General features: G+C 33.0%; 2 protein-coding genes and 1 long non-coding RNA gene across 5 annotated transcripts; all 3 read left to right on the top strand.

Moving 5' to 3' along the window:
• The first annotated feature begins 3343 nt into the window (after window positions 1-3343).
• LOC150030046 (uncharacterized) lies at window positions 3344-8935 on the top strand. 3 transcript variants are annotated; one of them, XM_090310131.1, is made up of 4 exons: window positions 3556-3967; window positions 4070-4157; window positions 5772-8267; window positions 8355-8935. In XM_090310131.1, exons 3-4 carry the CDS (start codon window positions 5907-5909, stop codon window positions 8649-8651), a joined length of 2658 nt encoding a protein of 885 aa, XP_090166257.1. In that variant the 5' UTR covers window positions 3556-3967; window positions 4070-4157; window positions 5772-5906; the 3' UTR covers window positions 8652-8935. The 3 variants fall into 3 exon arrangements, with proteins under 3 accessions (XP_090166256.1, XP_090166257.1, XP_090166258.1); XM_090310132.1 differs by having other exon boundaries at window positions 3663-3967; window positions 4070-4411; XM_090310130.1 differs by lacking the exon at window positions 4070-4157 and having other exon boundaries at window positions 3344-3967.
• A 1553-nt stretch (window positions 8936-10488) lies between these two features.
• LOC150030045 (uncharacterized) lies at window positions 10489-11941 on the top strand. The gene is made up of 2 exons (XR_016527195.1): window positions 10489-10995; window positions 11317-11941. It is a non-coding gene; the product is annotated as an uncharacterized LOC150030045 (long non-coding RNA).
• Window positions 11942-15206: 3265 nt separating this feature from the next.
• Window positions 15207-19595, top strand: LOC150030044 (serine/threonine-protein kinase BSK5-like). Its single transcript, XM_090310128.1, has 10 exons — window positions 15207-15690; window positions 15798-16003; window positions 16147-16282; window positions 16692-16825; window positions 16927-17032; window positions 17277-17362; window positions 17638-17826; window positions 18026-18187; window positions 18572-18685; window positions 19088-19595. The coding sequence occupies exons 1-10, from the start codon at window positions 15609-15611 to the stop codon at window positions 19328-19330; spliced, it is 1458 nt and encodes a 485-aa protein (XP_090166254.1). The 5' UTR covers window positions 15207-15608; the 3' UTR covers window positions 19331-19595.
• Window positions 19596-20109: the final 514 nt, after the last annotated feature.

Below are 20109 nucleotides of genomic sequence, written 5' to 3'. Positions count from 1 at the left end.
AAAAAAAAAAAAAAAGAATAATAATCATAACAATTTAAAACATTAAAAAAAAACTTTAATTATTTCAAAATACGAGTCATGTGCAAAAACAAATGAAAACAAAACTACTTTTCAAACACTGACACAATAAAAAGATGATGCCCCTTTTTTCTTTATTCAAAATTACTATAAATAACATGTTTAATTAAATTTCAGCAAATAACGGTGCTATGATTTTCCTGTTTTCATTTTCTTGTCACTTAGTCTTCTATTAAAATATCATAATTCGAACACATAATCGAGATTTTAAATTTAACTTTTTAAAAATACTATCTGTATTTTAATGGGAATCTTCAACCTCTAATATTTTTTAAAATATATGATTTCACTGCTCGCAATACGTTCATAACATTCAAGATTATAAAAATTTGATAAATTAAATATAATTTGATAGAAACAATATTAATTAATATCTGATACTTCGATTTATCTTATTTATAATATTTTTAGTTTTATAATATGTATGGATGGATATGAACTTTTCATTTCTTTTGTCAAGATTATAATGTTGTAACTATATTTAGGTCGGTCAATTTTCGTGATAGTTTATTTCTTCTTCTTTAATATATGTCAGTTAAAAGGTATGTTTATTATTTTTAAGAATGATTATAATTTTTGTCAACTTAATTAAAATTAAATATTTTATATCAATTCACTTGTATTCATGTTAGCAAATTTGGTAACGGTTAACTATATAAAGAAAAAAAAGAACGGAAAAAGAGATTGAAAAAAATGCGATTTTAATCTGCCTTTTCAAATTACAACGGTGACTTTTGAAAAATAATAATACACGGTGACATTATATCTTTTTAAAAGAATTTGAAAGTGACTTTGTTTATATATATATTAAAACGGCATGTTCCAGAAAGGGAAAATTATAAGGTGTGTAACTCCTCAAAATAGTATCCGTTAAAGATAACCCACGTCAGCCTCCTGATGGATGCCACGTCATAATCAAGCTTACTTGTCACGAAATTAGAGGATCACAAAACGGTTTACTAAGAAGCAGACGAAACACATGACTGCAGAGAGAAACTGCCCCCTTCCGGTGGGCCCCAACGAATTAAAAGCAGTTGTAAAGTTAGATGAATGATTATAGTCAATACATCAAATTCGATCGTCATTTATTAATGATTTTCTTTAGTGTGACACTCATTAAAATTTCCATTCTTATGTTATAATAATAATAATAATGTGGAATTGTAATGTTTTCATTTTTGCCAAAAAAGATAAAGGAAAAGGAAAAGAATAAAGCAAAAGAAAAAGGGACTTCCATGTTTTCTTGAAGTTGGATCTATATATTGCTTTGCTTTTTGCCAACCCAGGTTTAGATTATACATATATATTTTTTTAAAAACAATTTTTTTTTTAGATAATATTCTTTTTAACTATTTTCAAATATAGAAAAATGAATCAAAATATTTACGAAATATAACCATCTATCAATGATAGACATTGATGGATATTTTGTAATATATATTTTCTATCGATGTTTATCATGGATAAATTCTAAAATTTTACTATATTTTATAAATATTTTCAATAATTTTGTTATTTGAAATAATTTCTCTAATTTTTTACTGGGATAGGGAGATTTGAGTTTTAACAAAATCATAAAAAGTGCATCTTGTTATATTTTATTTATATAGAAAGATGAGAGTGGACGAAAAAACGTAAATATATATAAATAAAAAAAAATAGTAAATATGGTGCAACAACATTTTTTATTTTTTATTTTTTGGCCAGAGTAAGTATACAAAGAGTTATATAACTCGAATTCCTACCCTGGGGTGAAAGAACTTTCTTAATTAATGTTAGTATTAATTTAAACAGAAAAAAAAAAACTTTAAACTTGATAAATATAGCTTAAACTGTAATTTCCTTTTTTTAACTACGTTATATAGGAAATAATCCACCAACAATGAGTATGATTTTTTTTCCTTCCCGAGAAAGAGAGAGAGAGAGGAGTATGTAGTTTAATTGTTAGATATTTTTAATTTTCAAGTCAGGTTCAATGGTTTTTCTTTTTAGAGAGAATTAAGAAGAATAATGCTTATAGTTATTTTTAATATAGATAATTCTTAAACTTGAAACATTGAGGAACATTTTATTTAAATTGGGAAATTCTTATAAATAGAAAAAAATTTAAAATATTTAAACTTTATAATAAAAAGGTTCAAAAGTATTTGTATTTTTTGAACTTTTTACTATAAAATATAAATATATTTAAATAATTTTTTATATTTAAAAAATCACTTTTAAACTTACAACTATAAAATATTTGAGTGTTACAAGATTGAATTGTAAATTTAACGTGTGAAGTTTGTATCTATTTCATCTCTAAATTTTTAAAAGGTATAATTAATAATCTCTTAATAAATTAAAAAAAATTAAAATGTTATTTGATCTATTAAATATGAATTCAAATTTTACATCTACCAAAATTTAAAACCTTCCCCAAAACGAGTTTAACTCAACATTAATTGATATAATTGTCATTTCTAGAGGTTGAAAGTTCAATCATCATCTCTACGGTTGCTGTACTAAAAAAAGGTCAAAATTTTTAATTTTGTTCCTACTACAACAAAAAAAATTATATATATTAATTTTAAATATTAAGGCTCTATTTGATAATCATTTGAATTTTGTTATTGGAAAATGAACTTGGTTTTATTATAAATTGTTTATCCTGAATTTCATATTTCTTACTAAACACTTGAATTATTATCCAAATATTAAAAAGAGAAACAAGTTTTTTAAAATTATTTCTTTTTGTTTTCAAAATTTGACTAGATTTTTTAAAACATTATAACAAAACAAAGAAATCGATAGAGGCAAAATGAGCATAGCTCAATTGACATAGTATTTGTCTTATTAACCTCGAAATTAGAGGTTCAAATTATCCGATTTGTAATAATAATAATAATAATAACAACAACAAAACAAGAATAATATCTATAACTTGTATTTTAAAAAGTGGTAGGGCGTTTGGGATAACGACTATCCTGAAACTATAATAACCATCTCTTAACTCTAATGTGTTACAGTATGTACTAATTGCTACCATATTTACTATTTTATATTCATCAATTTTTTTATTCTTTGCTACCATGTTTATTATTTTATTCTCAAATTAAAATAGTTTAAATCTCAAATATATATTATTAGAACCTAAATTAAAATAAATACAAATTATTATAAACACTATAATAACAACTCTTGTTCCGGAAATGATTATCTGGAGAGATTTAAATCTAAAGCCCTCTTGTATATATTCCCATTGCAATTGTCGAGCTACAAAACAGAAGAGAATTTATGGGAAAGAGAGGAAATGAAAAAAACTGAAGAAAGTAGGACCCATAACCATAACCCTCTGGAGTATGCAGCAGGTCTTAGCCGTATAGCTTTAGCCTTAGAGATGTGACCGCAAAATGATCTAATTTTCTTTGCAACCGTCAGATGAAAGCGATGCAACCTCTTCTTTCATTTCGCTCTCACTCACACACACACACACACACACACACGCACCCTCTATTCATAATTACCTCACTACCCCTCCTTCACCATTTTCCACAGAACTCCAAAACCCAAATAAATACCTTCTATCCGTCAATTCAATCTTCTGCTTTCTGGATTCTTGCGCCTTCAGAATCTTTTCCGCCATTATTCTCTCTGCTCTTTCCTCACATTTCTTCCTGAAAACCAAAACCAAAGGCATTCATTGGGATCCTCAGCAGATTCTCAGAGCTACTACTGCTTTTGGCTTTCATCACCGACACGCTTTTACTTTGCTTACGACTTGGTTTTTGTTTCTCTAATGCCGTTTTGAGGTTTTTGGATTTGATTTTGGTGTGTAGTTCTGCTGCATGAAGTTGTTTCGTTTCAGCTTGGAGAGATTTTTTTTCCTTTATTCTGCTGCGAGTTGAAGGTTTGGCTTTTACCTTTTGCATTTGCTATTTGTTTTAATTGCATTTAGAAACAGGTTTGGAGTTTGATTTGAAATGTTTGAAATGATTTACATTCTGCATAGTTTTTGGAGCTCGAGGAAGGTGGAGCAAACGAAAAAGGGAGAAATACCTCTTGGATTTGCTATTTGTTCTAATTGCATTTAGAGAGAGGTTTGGAGTTTGATTTGTAATGTTTGAAATGGTTTACATTCTGTATAGTTTTTGGAGCTTGAGGAAGATGAGGGAAAAGAAAAAGGGAAAAATATGCTTGAAATTTGTTATTTTCAGAAAATTTTCTTTTTCTTTCCAATCATTCATGCGGGGAGGTATTGATCAACTGAGTATCTGCTCTGCCTTTTTTGGTAGCTGAGTAACTTTGTCCCTTCTGTTAGTTATGGCAACGTCGTCGTACGCGATTGAGACTGGTCAGCTTATCTTCTTATCTTTAGCGTCTAAAAATGTGTTTGAATGGACCACAGAATTGTTCGCTTTAATTTTGGTTTACTAGTCTGTCTTTGTCCATGTACTGTCAGTTGTTCTCTTGCGTTCGAATTTCGTTTTTGCGCTCTGGAAGGATAGGAAGTTTCTTTAGGTTTTACTCTAGTCCAGACCATACCTTGGTTTTAGGAAATTGGCTTCTTGGATAAAACATAAAGCAAATTTCGAATTGGAATCTCAAAGACATAACAAAAAGAAAAGGGCAAGAAACAATGTGACCACTATCCCTTATATTGCTTGAGGATATTGTTTACACAAGTGACAAGTCAATTTCAGATCCTATCAATTCCTTCTGTAACAAAAGAAAAAAGAAAAAAGGTCTGTTCGTGAATTATGATTCGTTCTTTTCCCCGTAATTTGGACGATTTGAGATTCAAAGCTGTCCTCTGTCATTTTGCCCAAGTTCTCTTGCAGTCCATGTGGACTTGTTAGATTTAAAAGCAGTCTCTATTGGTTTATATGCATAATGATGCTATTGATAGAGTCATTGAGGAAGAGTATATTGAGAAAATATATGCCAACGATCACATTATTTATTTCAAGGAGGTATTTTTCTTTGAAGTTGTATTATCTACTGTGATGAATGACTTGGGAGATTCAAGACTAAGTGGACAAACTGACGTGGTTGGATTTTCATATGAATATTCTATAGTCAATCCAAGCTAGTTGTTGGAAATAGTTTATGCCAAACTGTGATCTGATAATTTTGATTTTTCCATAAGTCTGCAGTTGATTATATCGGCCTTGAAGTCACTTTGCATTCATTGATTCTTGCTACAATGCATTGTCAACTCTTGCTCTGCACTTTTTCCTCCTTCCTAATAGCTCATGTAAGATTTTGAAAAACAGTAGCAACTGAAGTTGGTCAACTGTGTTGGAGAACATTATTCGCACACTTCTCCCATTTAGATTATAGGTTGCTGTGTCTTCTCACACTATAGGCTCAGAATGATCATACTGTAGCATTCTTGTAGTGCTGCATTGTTGAAGTTCCTTTGTACTGCATCTTTTTTAGTTAAAATATCTTAGATGTAAAATTATAAACTTCCTCGTCGATTTAATCCATGATACAAATTCGGAGAGGAATTTCTTCCACGATCATCTTAGAGTTTATTGTCTGTTTAATGGAAGCTAACACTATGTCATTCAAAAAGTGAAGGTAGATTGTGATTTTCTATAACACATTGGGTGTATCTATACAAGTTCCATTCAAAAACTACTTCTAATTTTTTATTTGTTTATAGAATTATGAATTATAAATAATTATATGCACCATTCTTATTACAGACGGCCAGCCCTGTTGCTGATCTTCTATTTTCATCTAATACTGAAGGCTTGAAATCTTTCCTTGAAATGAGCTATAGCCAAAGCAAGTAGGAACACTGCAAAAACAGCTGGACCTTACTGAACCTATATGGTTACATGGAACAGTTTGAAATTGAAGGATATTCAGATTATCAACAATCCTTGGGTACCTCCGGGCGAGTTTCATTGTGCCATACTAACCAAAATTTAAAGCTGCACGAGAAGTTCAAAAAAGAAAGGCATAGCTTTACATATGGTGAGGTCCATGATAGCCCTTATAGGACTTCAAGAAATCATCAGAAGGATGAAATTTCAGGAAAGATAACCAAGAAGGATGAAATTGTGAGATACATGTCAAATTTACCTTGCTATCTAGAACGTGGTGAACACCTCCAGGAGAAAGTTCTTAGTGTGGGGGTGCTCGACTGGGGGCGACTAGAAAAATGGCAGCATGGCCACAAACAATTATCAAGCAGAAGTAGCTGGAATCCAACAGTCAGAAGTAATGGATCTTCATCCTCTTCATCTGATAGCTTGTCTCCCCATTTTGGCAAAGATCACATCTCTCGTCAAAGATTACATCGTCCTTCACTCTATTCTCACCTGTTAGCTTCTCCTCACTCTCAGTTCGTTAAATCCTTCGGAGAAAGTGAAAAATGCCAAGATCTTAAATTTGTCCATAGTAACACCTTAAAAGGCCAAGGCAAGTCCATAAAAAGCAACCAGCAGTCATGTAAAACTGATCGAGAAGTAAAGATAAAACAGACAGAGAGAACAGGTCTAGAGACGGAAGTTCTCCGAGAATGTAAAACTTTGCCAGATGTGCTAAATTATGAGGTTGCATCTTCTCGACGTGGGGAGCTTCTTGGAGTAGATAAGTCTCGTGCACAAAAAGATTTTGCAGATGAGCATGATGTGTTGGAAAAGCCTGAAGCAATTGTCCTTTTGCCCAGCAGCTTAGTGACAATGAATGATACACAAGTCCCTGAGCGTTCGGATTCTACACTCTTATTAAATCTATGGTCCAATGAAGCAGGTCAGCAGAGCTCAATGAAGAGGTCTGCAGCGAGTTTCTCTCCAGAGCTCAACTGCAACATCCCAAACTCAAGCAAAACACCTTGTGAAGTCAATGGAAATCAGTTTCCGTTGAAGCACAATTGCTCCACAAATGCATCCAGTAATTCTCGCTCTGTATCCAGGTTAGCTAGAGCAGGATATAGTCCATGCAAAGCTAGAATATCTGAAGCAGAAACATCAGTTGTTGCACCTTTAAATTCAAGGGTCAAGGAGGCATCTATTGGATTGAATCTGAAAGCAAGCACAGTTTCTGTTGACAAAGCAAGAAGCCCTTCGCCCTTTAGTCGATTAAGCATTAGCATGGGTAGGAGACGTAAAAGTTCCAGTTCCATGGGGAATTCATGTGCAAGTGTTCAAGGTTCAACACACATACCTGTCCAATCTGGATCCGAGAATGCTATGCCTTCAGCTTGTGTGAATGAGTTGAGAAATGATAGACCCAACAATACAAGCAGAGCTAGTTCCAGCCCTCTTAGAAGGTTGCTGGATCCTCTACTAAAGCCAAAGGCTGTGGTATATCATCATGCCGTAGAGCCTATAGAGAAAGACTTACATGACACGCCTGATAAAATATATGATCGACAGTCAAATTCATCAACCTTACAATCAAGGAAGCTTATGCTAGACATGAGCAGATGCAGGAAAATCAGTGTCAGTGATACAGCTCTTGACAAGAAGCAAGGATCTTCTGTAGTTCATGCCCTTCTGCAAGTTGCATTTAAGAATGGTTTGCCTTTGTTCACTTTTGCAGTCGACAATGTCTCCAACATTCTTGCAGCTACAGTGAAGTTAACCAGCTCCAGAAAAGGGGCAGTTAGCCATATCTATACCTTCTTCATTGTTCAGGAGGTTAAAAGAAAGACTGGAAGTTGGATAAATCAAGGTAGCAAGGGGAAAGGTTGTGATTACGTCTCCAATGTCATTGCACAAATGAATGTTTCTGATTCAGAGATTTCCCAGGTGATCAGACCATATGAGCCTTCTACTACCAGAGAATTTGTCTTATTTTCTGTGGATTTGAAACAGGCAGATCGGCAGACCTCAGATTTCCTACCAAACGAAGAGCTAGCTGCTATAATTGTCAAAATTCCCCCAAAAATCAAGCAAGGATCTAGAGAATGTTCTCCTCTTTCCAAGGGTAGTGAGCAGGTTCAGCGTCCTGGTGGTGGTGAGTCCTTTATTAGTACAACAGTTTTACTCCCAAGTGGTATCCATAGCCTCCCCAGTAAAGGTGGACCGTCATCACTAATAGAGCGTTGGACTTCTGGTGGATCATGCGACTGTGGGGGCTGGGATTTAGGTTGTAAACTCAGGGTTTTTGCCAATCAGAACCAAAAAATCGAGAAATCAAGTTCATCTCAATCTTTTCCAATAACAAATCAGTTTAAGCTTTTCCCTCAGGTATGAATGTTTGATTTCTTCAAGCTAGTTATTTTGGTCATTGCATTTTATTTGGTTCAATCTTTTTGATCCTTTGCTCACTCTCAGGAAGGAGTACCAGAAAACGATTGCATCCTGAGCCTGGCTGCTTTCAAAGATATGATATACTCAATTGAGTTCGATTCTTCTTTGTCACTTCTGCAAGCGTTCTCCATTTGTCTGGCAATGATAGACGGTAAGAACTCATGCGAACTTTCAGAATCAAGTATCTTATTTGAAGCAAAGACTCCTGGAGAATCAAAGTTAATGCATAATGATAGATTGTGGACTCCTAATCTTGCTGAAAGAGAGGATCCTGCAGAACACGTAGCTTGTCCGCCACTTTCTCCTTTTGGAAGGGTCTAGCTGGAAACCTGGACTTCGTTAGATGTGTAAATGATTTCAGGTATATATTTCCAGGCCCGGCAATCACATTTTACTCTTGTTGATCGGGACTTTTCACAGATAGATCCAGAACCTGAAAGGACCTTTTGTTTTTAGAACGCTCTGTTCATTAGTGGTCAGTCTATACACAGAGCCGAAGGTCTTTGTAGCTTTTAATATATTTTTTATAACAATAGAGAGAAAATATAGTATGTACTTTTGAGGGAAGCAATCAATATCCATCTAAGTGTGTATATTCATGAGTAGACTGTAAATTTCTTCGACCCTCTTTTTCTAGATCCATCTCACATCAATAACTGTACCTCTACTGCCTCGCCTATAGGTAGTTTCAGACAGGTTTTTCTTATGAGGTGGATACTCAAATGTCAAGTATGGTTCATAATAATCTATCTTTCGGGGCATATAATGATTAAAGAAACCAAAATTATTGTTCTTTGTGATCATGAAACTATTAGCGACTTTTTTTCGGAGCTTTGGTTACTCTTTTGGCTTCGACTTGGTCCATTTCTTAATTCTTTTGTAATTATAATCTCTAACCTAAATTTATACTAGTTGGGTTTCTTTTTTTTGTAATTTGTTGTGTGGGGATAGTTCATCTCCCCCTCCTTTTGTATTATTCTCTTTGATATGGAAGTTATTTATATATATATATAGAGAGAGATATAAAGTTGTAACCAAGATTATTGAATGTTATTTTGCCCAATATGTCGTTGGTGCAACACATTTTCATGTAGGATAACATTTTGGCTAAATGTCATTCCATGTTTTACATGACAAACTTGTTCTCAACTGTTTTGTTGGACAAACCTTTCCAAAATGTCCTTTAAGCCAGTCGAATTTCTTTAAGCCAGCTGACTTAATTCGACGATGACAATGACTCTAGGGTTTGATAACTTGAACCCAAGTTTCATTGGATGATGGAAGATCTTACCATTTAGCTATCTTTATACATGACAAGTTCTCAATTATTTTATGCTCATTTCTTTTTCAAGTTATAACAAGCTTCCTTTCAAAATATGTTACTATCACCACCCAATGTTCTCTTCATCATGTTCATCATTACCACACACCACGTTCCATCCTTATCTCAAACAAAATCAAATGAAAATATGTGGATGAGACTGAGAGTGTGATATATGTATTATGTTATCAAATAGAGAACAACAGAACTTTTGATATTTATCTTTTTCGTCCCTAATCTTTGAATGGAGTCGTCAATTTTTTTCCTTGTATTTTAAATAGCAAATGAAGGAGGCTGCATGTGTCATGTTGCCTCCTTTAGCCTACTAGGTCTGGCATAGGCCCACGATGCTCTGTTTAATGGCCTTTCTGGTCTGAGATTGCCCCCACTTCAGTTTTACCCTCTGATCATCCTGCCTTTTAGCTTCTTTTTTAGGCATATTCCTTTTTCATTGCATTTTGTAGGTGAAATTTTGTATTAACTCATCAGTTCCATCACATTACTATTATTGGGTTTCCTTCTAGTACTACCTTCATATCTTTCTTCTGTCATGCTCTTAAGGGTTCAGGACATAGTTTGACTTACAGTTTTCATATATCTGTATTTGTGTAATGTCGAATTGAAGATGCTGAATTTGTTTAGTTGGTTTACAATAACATGTATTTTGGTTTAAAAGCTTTGGTTATACAAACTCAGTCGCGCAAAAAAAAAAAAAAAAAAAACTATTCAATGAGGCTGCCATCATGTGGTGGTCTCACAGTAACCGTTGGATGTGGATTCAAAATTTTGCTCTCTCTCTATCAACCATTTGGTATAACTTTGAGGCCCTCCAATACATCTAATGGTAAAAATTTGACAGCCATGCTTGGTATAACTTTGAGGTTCTTCCTCGTGAGTGAGTCGTAACATGTATTTAGTTTGTGAGTTTGATAATTTATAGCTTCATGTAGCCCATGATTCAGTTTAGTTTTAAAAGCTTAGGTCAAACAAACTTCACAAACAAAAAAAACTATTCCCTCATAGTAACTATTGAATGTGGGTCTAAAATTTTGTTTTATCTCTGACGACCATTTAGAATGACCTTCCTTCTCTCATACCTCCAACGGTAAAAAAAACTGACAAAACACTGTAGTAGTCTCATCAAATAATTTCTCCACCAAACAAGGCAAATATCTCGAACTCACATCAAAATTGTCTCCCTCTCTTCTCTTAAATGTTTACTCCTGCAAATTTTTTTTCCCTTGTTGTTTGGTACTCGCAGAAAGCCTAAAAGCCTGGTTGGTTTCTCTAAAATGCATCATGAGCAAGAAAAAGAGAGGAAAAGAAAGGAAAAAGGGCACATAAGTATTCATCTGCTCTGTAATTTGTGAATTTATAGTACTTTTTGTTGGAATGCATTAAATCTATTATCCGACATTTCGAATGACAAAGCACGAGGTCTCGTCAAAACCTAAGTTGTATTCATGTTTATGTTATTAACATTATTTACAATTTTAATCCTAAGATTTAGAGCAGTGCACTATATAAACTCTCCCACTTTAGAGACATCCCTCTAAATCTATAATCTGATATTTTATCTCCAATAATAAACCGCCTCTCTCCTCTCCCTAGTGAACCATGATTGTCGATTTCTTTAACACTTTTGATAGGCTGTTCCCTTTGCAGATAATTTTTTTGCAGCTTTGCATTGCAAAAAAGGAGACAGAAAACGTGGTACATTGATGGTGAAAAACAAGTAAGTAGCTAATATTAGCTCTCAGTGTTCCCCAGTTGAGGAATTCAGAAACCTTTTTGGCTGTGTATAATGTTGGTAAGTGGGCAAACAGAGTATCCCCATTTTCTCATCTTCTGCTGTGAGCTTTGCAGAGTAATGTTTTAATTTAATGGTTTTGCCTTGTAAAGTTGTAGCTTGCCTTTGCCTTTCTTTTTACCTATTTTCCCATGTGAGTTTCATCATTTTTCCCCTTTCTGCTTGTGTGTGTTGCACTCAATGATAGCAAAGAGAAAGAGGCCAAATGCTAGTGCATGAGCCTTCAATAAAATCAGTCAAATATTATGGGTCTTTTTCTTTGGGATAATGATTAATTTACAGATGTTCTTTCTTTTGTAGGGATTCAATGGTTTTTTTCCTTTTTTATTTTTTCAATTTTATACAGATGGAAAGATTACTGTTGGCTTTGGATCAGAACTGAATCTGGCTTGATTCTCTAAACAAATTGAATCTTTTATTTTTGTAATGAGGTGGAGGTATGTTTGCCAATATCATGGTGCTGTTGGTTTGTTTAAAATATATATGGTCTCCTTTGTTAGCGATTTTGATCCTAATTTAATTTTTAAAATTTATGTTTATTCTCTAAATTTTCTTGGTTTGGTTTTTACGAATTCTTTTAAAAACATGTGAATTCTTTCAAAAAGAAAAACAGGATTTTAAAATTTGTTTTTTTTGGCCCCATTTGGTAATAAATTATTTTCGAAAATTAAGCCCCTAAATACTACTTCTATCTATTGATTTATATGTTTTATTGTTTGCATTTTAGGAATTTTCAAAATCAAACTTAAAATTTGAAAACTACAAAAAAAGTAGTCTTACAAAACTTGTTTTTGTTTTTAGAAATTGGCTAAGAATTCAAATATTTACCTAGAAAATATGAAAATTATACGTAAGAAATTGTGAAAAAACAAACATAATTTTTAAAAATTAAATGATTACTAAATGGACCATTGTTTTTGAAAATATCAGTGAAAATATTAGCTTTGTTTTTAATTCAAGATCATTGAATTTTATTGAATGAAAAAAGAAAAACAAGGATGTTATATTTTTCACTATAGACTTTTAAGACTATTTTAATGTATGAACTTTATAGAAAAGATACTTTAATCATTGTAAATCTATATATAAAATACTTAACATAATCTTAAAATAGATATATTTTTTTTTCATATAAGTTAAGACGTTTTAACTTTAAAGCTATATATAATAAGTCAAATATGAGAAAAAAACCAGCTCCCTTTACGCAAAGTTTATTAAATAGAAAATAAACTTTTTGAAAATGGGAAAAAAAAGGACCCAAATGAAATAAAATAAGCATCAAATTTCGTGACAAAATAATTTACCAAAATTCAACTTTTGAGTTTTGACTAACATTTTTCCATTAAAATAAATTGGTGGGGAATGGTGAGTGATGGGAGAGGATTCCTCGACATAAATCACCACATGGGTCTCTTATAACACATAACAAATTACAATGACAATTTGTAAATATTTCCACTTTTTTCGAATAGACAGACCGCACAATCCAACAATAAATATAATAATTTTTTTTTTTTGTTTTTTAAAAAAAGTTTTAACTATTCACAAAAATAGTAAGAAAGAAGAGTAATTGATACTAATAGACTTCTATCCGCGTCTGTCACAGACATCTATCACTGATAGATGTTGATAAACTTTTATAACATCTATCAAAGAATGTTAGATTTTGCTATTTTGTATAAATAATTTTCCTTATTTTTCTATTTTTGAAAACCTTCCTAAATATAAGCAATAATTAGTATTTAATTTAAAATAAGATTATACAAAAATAAGAAAAAAATGTTTTAAACGGTAAAATTGTTGGAAATATTTTTAAATATAACAAAATATCATAACATTGTCTATCAGTGATATATAACATCTATCAATGTCTATTAGAGATTAATGACAGTAGCCCATTAATGTCTATCACTGATGAATAGTGATGTTTTGCTATATTTGTAAATATTTTGGTTCATTTTGGTATATTTAAAAATAATTCCAAAAATAATTCTAAAATTTGGAGTAAGTTTAATTATGCATTTTGTTTTCTTAATAAATATGGAGTATGAAAATTTGGACTTTCTATTGTAAAGTACATGTCAATTATCGTTGAGTTATGATCGCACTAATGAGTTTTAATTATGTACTTAGACTTTGAAAAGTTACAATTTTAAATTTTGAGGTTTGTTTCAGAAGATTTTCTTGGAAAGTTTTATTAGTTAAAATAAGATAAAAATTTGATTGGTGTGTATAAATGGAAAGATATGTGTAATATTATTTATAATATCATTCATATAAATCAAGGGAACCTTTGATGTGGAAAATTGATTACATAAATAATATTAACGATTTTTTTTTTTTTATTTGAAACAATAGAGAACTGTCTTGATCTATTATATGGTTCTAAATAATATCACACATCTTTAAAAAATTTTTTACAACAACGGTCATTCTAATTTCTACCATTATTTTAACGAAAATAATGTAGATTTTTTGGAACAACTTAAATTTCAGTTTTTTATTTAAAAAAAATAAATTATTGAAGAAAAAAAAAAGAAAATTCAACGTTTAAATATAAAAATAAAACTTTCAAAATATAGAGATATGATTAAAGTTTGAAATGTCGATGTTTTCACGGTCTCAATTTTATGCAAATATTGATATCCTTCAAAATTATAAAAACTATATTTAATTGAATAAATAAGCATTCTCCTTTTAAAATAAGTTGATGTTTCTCATTATTAATATTTGGTTTACAAATGTGGATGGAAATTTAAAATCTTAGGTATTGATAGAATCTCACCTCAAACTTTATGATATTTTGTATAATTTAACCCATTATTTAAGGGAGTTTTTTTTTTTTGACTGATGATCTTAATTTCGTGGCCTTAATGTCATTTACTCTAATTTTTTAAAGAAAAAGTTCCAAATATAATAATTAAGTCTAAAATATTAGTAGGTATAGTACAATACAAAGGAAAAGATACAACAAAATTTAAATAGTCTATAAGTAATAGACTATAGCACTGGTAGGAGTCTATCAGTGATAGACCGTATGATTGATAAGCTTTGGTATATTTGTAATTTTTTTAAAATGTTACTATACACTTAATTATCATCACAAAAAATGATAGCCATTACAATTACCCTTTTTAAAATAATGAAAGATAATCGTCTGTCATTCTTGCAACATACTAAAAGCATGTTAACTATTCATACTACCCCTCATGATTTTAGTGAACGTGTGAAATTAAAGTCATACATGCTAGGGCTCTTACTCCCTACCTCACACTCCTCTTTTCTCCTTTGTATTTGCACGCAACTAGTTGAATATATAGTCCTCTCATACGCTAAGGTTTTTTCTCTCTTGACTCTCATTCGTGTTTCTCCTTACTCTCTCACTCATACTTATCACTAACTCTTTATAATAGTACGAGAAATTATTGATGATGAACAAATACTTAATGCATTTGATAATGGTAGAGAGTTATCTTTCATTATTTTAAAAATTGGGAGAAACAAGGTTAACTCTCCAAAATTAAGTCATCCATAAGGGAAAAAAAAACCTCTCTTTTTAGTGGGAAAAAAAACTCATTAATAATAATACCATACCACATTCAAAATGAAAAGAAAAAAAAGAAAAAGAAAAAAGAATTATGTTAAAAAACAAAAAACATTACCCCACGCGCGGACATGAAGATTGTGACGGTTTCTCCACTCTTCATTTCGTATTATTATAATTTCGCGCTTTGAGGTGCGTTTTACGCGACTCAACTCTCGCTGTTTCCACTTACCGAAAACACTGAAGAACAAACAAGAGAGAGAATTTCAAGCTGAAGATTGAGAGAGAGAAAAAAAAAGCAAGCAAAAATGATGATGAGGTTCTAAGAAATTGAAGAAACAAGCTAACAAACAGAGCCTTTGGATCGGAGAATCAAAAGCTTCAAACAATCCCTCTTCCTTCTTCTTCTTACTCTCTACTTTCTCCATTCCCTAAGCAACTCTACTTCTACTTCTTCCCCTTTTCTCCATCACTTCCTTTTCAGCAGACTGCATTTGATTGATTGCCAGAGGAAGTTCTGTTGTGGTTTTGGTGGTGGAAGAAGATTCATCTTCAGGTTGTTCTCTTGTATCTGATTTTTTTTTTTTTTTTTTTTTTTTGGCAATGGGAGCTCGTTGCTCCAGATTTGGACTCTGTTTTTGGCCTTCTCAGATCGAGTCCAATCTCAATGACTTGTCCTGTGCCGGTGAGTGCTAATTTGTGGTTTTGTGGTTTTTTTTTTTTTTTTTTTTTTAATATATATAATTTTCGGTTGGAATTTGAGCGTTGCTGTTGGTTGTGTTGTGAATGCAGAGAACGAGGATGCATTGCCTGGATTCTGCGAGTACAGCTTTGATCAGTTAAGAGCTGCTACGTCGGGATTTTCTTCGGAGAATATTGTTTCTGAGCATGGAGAGAAAGCGCCTAATGTTGTTTATAGGGGAAAACTTGAAGATGATCGAGTAATTGCTGTGAAGCGCTTCAACAAGTCGGCCTGGCCCGATTCTCGCCAATTCCTAGTCTGTGATCTTCCTCTAATTTGAGTTTTGTGCTTACTTTTGTTATGCATTGCCTCAATGTTAATGAGATGTGTGAGTATGTTGATTTAATGTGTAAGCAGGAACGTTTAAGGTGATTGTTAGTTGTGTTTTGGCATTTTCAGGATGAAGCTAGAGCCGTGGGGCAGCTAAGGAATCAGAGGTTGGCGAATTTGATCGGATGCTGCTGCGAGGGCAACGAGAGATTGCTAGTGGCTGAGTTCATGCCCAATGAAACCCTTTCCAGGCACCTTTTTCATTGTAAATTTTCTAGCTAATATTAGTGTTTATGATGCTGAAATTTCTTTACATGGATTTCGCTTTTTCTTTTTGGTTGGTCTCTTATACTTTATATATCTCGAAGTAGAATATATAATTAATAGTATATTTAATGGTGGTTGGAAAGCAAGCATGCAAGACTACGCTTTTAGTTAATTTTCTATATAGTGACCTTTTAGAAATTAAATCTCCCCCTCCCTTTCTTCTAGAATCTAAGAGATGAAATTAAATTTACATTTTGATTACAAACATTTTGTATATATGATAATCAATTTGGTTCCGGGGTCCTCATTGTCGAAAATGAGGGGGAGTACATTTTAAGCTCCATTAGTACTAAGTTCACGTGCCTAGCCATTTAATTTGAATACTTATAGGGTTGTTTTTTGTGTAGGGGAAACGCAGCCTATGAAGTGGGCAATGAGGCTTCGAGTGGCATTATATCTAGCACAAGCTTTGGAGTACTGCAGTAGTAAGGGAAGGGCATTATACCATGACCTTAATGCTTATAGAGTTCTCTTCGATCAGGTACGAAATCGTATCCACCATGCTTCCATAGTTCTATATTTTTCTCTTTTCGATGTTTGGATATATTTCATGTACTCTTAATAAATAGCCCTACTCAACAGGATGGTAATCCCAGGCTCTCCTGTTTTGGCCTCATGAAGAATAGCAGAGATGGAAAGAGCTATAGTACTAACCTGGCTTTCACCCCTCCAGAATATATGAGGACAGGTATTGAACATCTGCAGATTAGATGTGGCGTGTTTAAGTCATAGTAGAGATTCATTGGTGAAATTCTGAAGATTATTGGTTTCTGTGACATTACCTGTTGACTCTAGATATGGTAAAAACGACTGGTCCAGAAAAATGACATGCAACGGCTTTGTTAAAATTATACACAAGTTTATATATATAGGTAGCGTTACAACATCCGTCAATTATGCAGTATGCTAACTGTAGATTTTACATTTGACAGGGAGAATATCGCCAGAAAGTGTTGTGTACAGCTTTGGCACTCTATTGCTTGATCTTCTCAGTGGCAAACATATTCCCCCAAGCCATGTAAACTGTTTCCTCCTTTAGAAGTTTCTCTACATGTGGAAGTTTGATTCGACTTTATCCCAAAATACAACCGGAACAATTTACTCCAGAAAATTTTGTCATGCAAAAAACTTGTGTTTCTCTAGAAGTCTAGCTTCAGTAATTGGCTCTGGCTTGATCAATTATCAGCATTTTAAAGAACATTGCACTGGGCTTTCCTTGGTTATCATAACAGCTTTTGCATTCGGAGATTTGGAAACTTCTTGTTGACTTTTAACCAAGTTCACTTCTCTCAGGCACTGGATCTGATACGTGGAAAAAATTTCCTGATGCTGATGGACTCATGTTTAGAAGGTCATTTCTCTAATGATGATGGAACCGAACTAGTGAGGTTGGCTTCAAGATGTTTACAATATGAACTTCGTGAGAGGCCAAATGTGAAGTCTCTTGTTATTGCTCTCACTGCTCTTCAGAAAGAAACCGAGGTACAGTACAACCATAATGTCCTGGTATTAACTATCCATAATAGTTGGGCTCGTTAGTATAGTCTGTAAAAGATGCTATGTTTGATATGGTTGCCAGCTAAGGACATAGCCCATTATTATTCTATAAAGCCGGTTGGCAATAATGCAGAAAAAAGAGAATCGTCAAATTCATACAGTTCTACCTACTGGTCTATGTCAGGTTCCTTCTTACGTTCTTATGGGAATTTCTCATGGGAATGCTTCCTCCAAGCAAATGTCATTATCACCTTTTGGGGACGCTTGCTCAAGAACAGATCTTACTGCGATACATGAAATTCTGGAGAAGGCTGGATACAAGGACGATGAGGGAGTTGCAAATGAGGTTGGCAAATTCATCTATAAATTTAATTTTCTAAGATCAGAGATTATGGAGGCTACTCTCTGTTCCCATTAGAAACTCTTTGTTCATTTTAAGGGACGTCAAATTAGAGTGAACCTCTTTACCAATTTATTTTTCCATGCCAGTAAAATGCAACTAGCTATTTGTTCATGTATCTCATTCGACAAAAATTGTAACTCGTTGTTTTACATCCTAAAGATGAAGATTTTGATGTTATGTTGTTAACTGGGTGCACCATCTGCTTATTAACTAGATACATTACATTTTTAGTGGCACAAGTCCCCTTAGTTTATCTAACTGAAAATACAATTTAAAAGTTGGTCTGCTTCGTTGCTCATCAAGTAGAGAATTTGGTTTGTCTTGCAGCTTTCTTTCCAAATGTGGACAAGCCAAATACAGGAGACGCTCAATTCTAAGAAGCGTGGGGACTCGGCATTTCGAGCTAAAGACTTTGTAACTGCCATCGATTGCTACACACAAGTATGTCATTAACTATAAAGACGAAATACTTCAATCCAATTTTTATCCTCCAAAATCTTCACATAAATGCCAGTAAAAGCTTATATTACGACGTAAAATTCAATCATGACATAATGGCCTCATAAGAACAAGCAGAAGGCCAGTAAAAGGCGGCATATCAATGGATACATTGCTCATAATTCTAAATCAAATAGCAACTGAAGAATACCTTCAAGATGCAGTTTGGTTAACAATTATTTGGATGTCTCTGATTTTTACTGGCCCTTTCAGTCTGCAGTGGAGAAAATTGATTCTGATATCATAAAATAGGCGAACCGGCATGTCTTGATGCTTGGATTTCGGTATTGACGTCAGTTGAAACAATCTTTTTTTTTCTTTTTTCTTTTTTTTTCGGGTTCGCAGTTCATAGATGGAGGAACCATGGTATCACCAACAGTATTTGCTAGACGTAGCTTGTGTTACTTGATGAGTGATATGCCTCAGGAAGCTCTAGGAGATGCTATGCAAGCCCAAGTGGTATCACCAGATTGGCCAACTGCCTTGTATCTTCAAGCTGCGGCTCTTTTCATCCTTGGAATGGAAAATGATGCACAAGAAACTCTGAGAGATGGAACATCCCTGGAATTCAAAAAAGAAAGAACTTGAATCTGTATAGGTACTTCTCTTTTAATTAACATTATTCTTATATATTTATTTGTCTCTGCCTTGAGCCCTTTTCTGTTAAGTTTCTGCAACAACGAAAGGGCTTGATTACTGAACTTCTTGTGAGTTTGTGTTGGTGCAAATTTATATTTTCCTTGCCCAACAAAGCTATCTTGTTGATTCTGTTCTGCTCTAGATGTCAAATCTCTTGTATTCTTTGCTACGAGTTGAATGATAAAATTAGTCTGAGATTGGCTGCAAAGGAAAACTTATTTTGCCACCATTCTAGTCTTAAAAAAATACTGTTGGTCACCATTTCTTTTTATTAAACCAAATATTTGTTTGGGTTTTATAGCCTCTGATATCATATTAAACCATTGATTAGATAAAAAACTTAAGCTAATGGGTGAATGTAAATTTAGTTATATCATCTAACACTCTCCCTTCACTTGTAAGCCTGAAATATGTAGAACCAAACAAGTGGAAATTAATATTTGATTGGGGAGGAAATAACATTGTATGAGTTTGAACACATGACCTCCTGAACCAACCTACCTTGATACCATATTATCCACCATGCATTCCCTCCAATCACAAAGGAGAAAAAACTATAAAAACAATAGGGGTAGTTGCAAATATAGTAATCAAGTCTAAAGTATTAGTAGATATAACACAGTCCAAAACAATTTGTATCGATGATAGACTATATCGCTAATAGAAATCTATCAACAATAGAGTATATCACCAATAGACTTCTATTAGTGATACAGTTTGTCACTTAT

Source organism: Benincasa hispida, unplaced genomic scaffold (assembly GCF_027475165.1).
Source record: "Benincasa hispida cultivar pf3 unplaced genomic scaffold, pf3_genome.v1.1 HicScf665, whole genome shotgun sequence".
Taxonomy (NCBI): Eukaryota; Viridiplantae; Streptophyta; class Magnoliopsida; order Cucurbitales; family Cucurbitaceae; genus Benincasa; species Benincasa hispida.
The sequence above is the reverse complement of the archived record's forward strand: the minus strand, read 5'-3'. Positions and strand labels throughout refer to the sequence as shown.

Excerpts from the sequence above, each read along its gene's own strand:
- LOC150030044 (XM_090310128.1), top strand. The coding sequence starts at position 15,609 with ATGGGAGCTCGTTGCTCCAGATTTGGACTCTGTTTTTGGCCTTCTCAG. Across the intron at positions 17,033-17,276 it reads TCCAGAATATATGAGGACAG|GGAGAATATCGCCAGAAAGT; the intron begins GTATTGAACATC and ends TACATTTGACAG. Across the intron at positions 17,827-18,025 it reads CTCTTCAGAAAGAAACCGAG|GTTCCTTCTTACGTTCTTAT; the intron begins GTACAGTACAAC and ends GGTCTATGTCAG.
- LOC150030046 (XM_090310130.1), top strand. The coding sequence starts at position 5,907 with ATGGAACAGTTTGAAATTGAAGGATATTCAGATTATCAACAATCCTTG. Across the intron at positions 8,268-8,354 it reads AGTTTAAGCTTTTCCCTCAG|GAAGGAGTACCAGAAAACGA; the intron begins GTATGAATGTTT and ends GCTCACTCTCAG.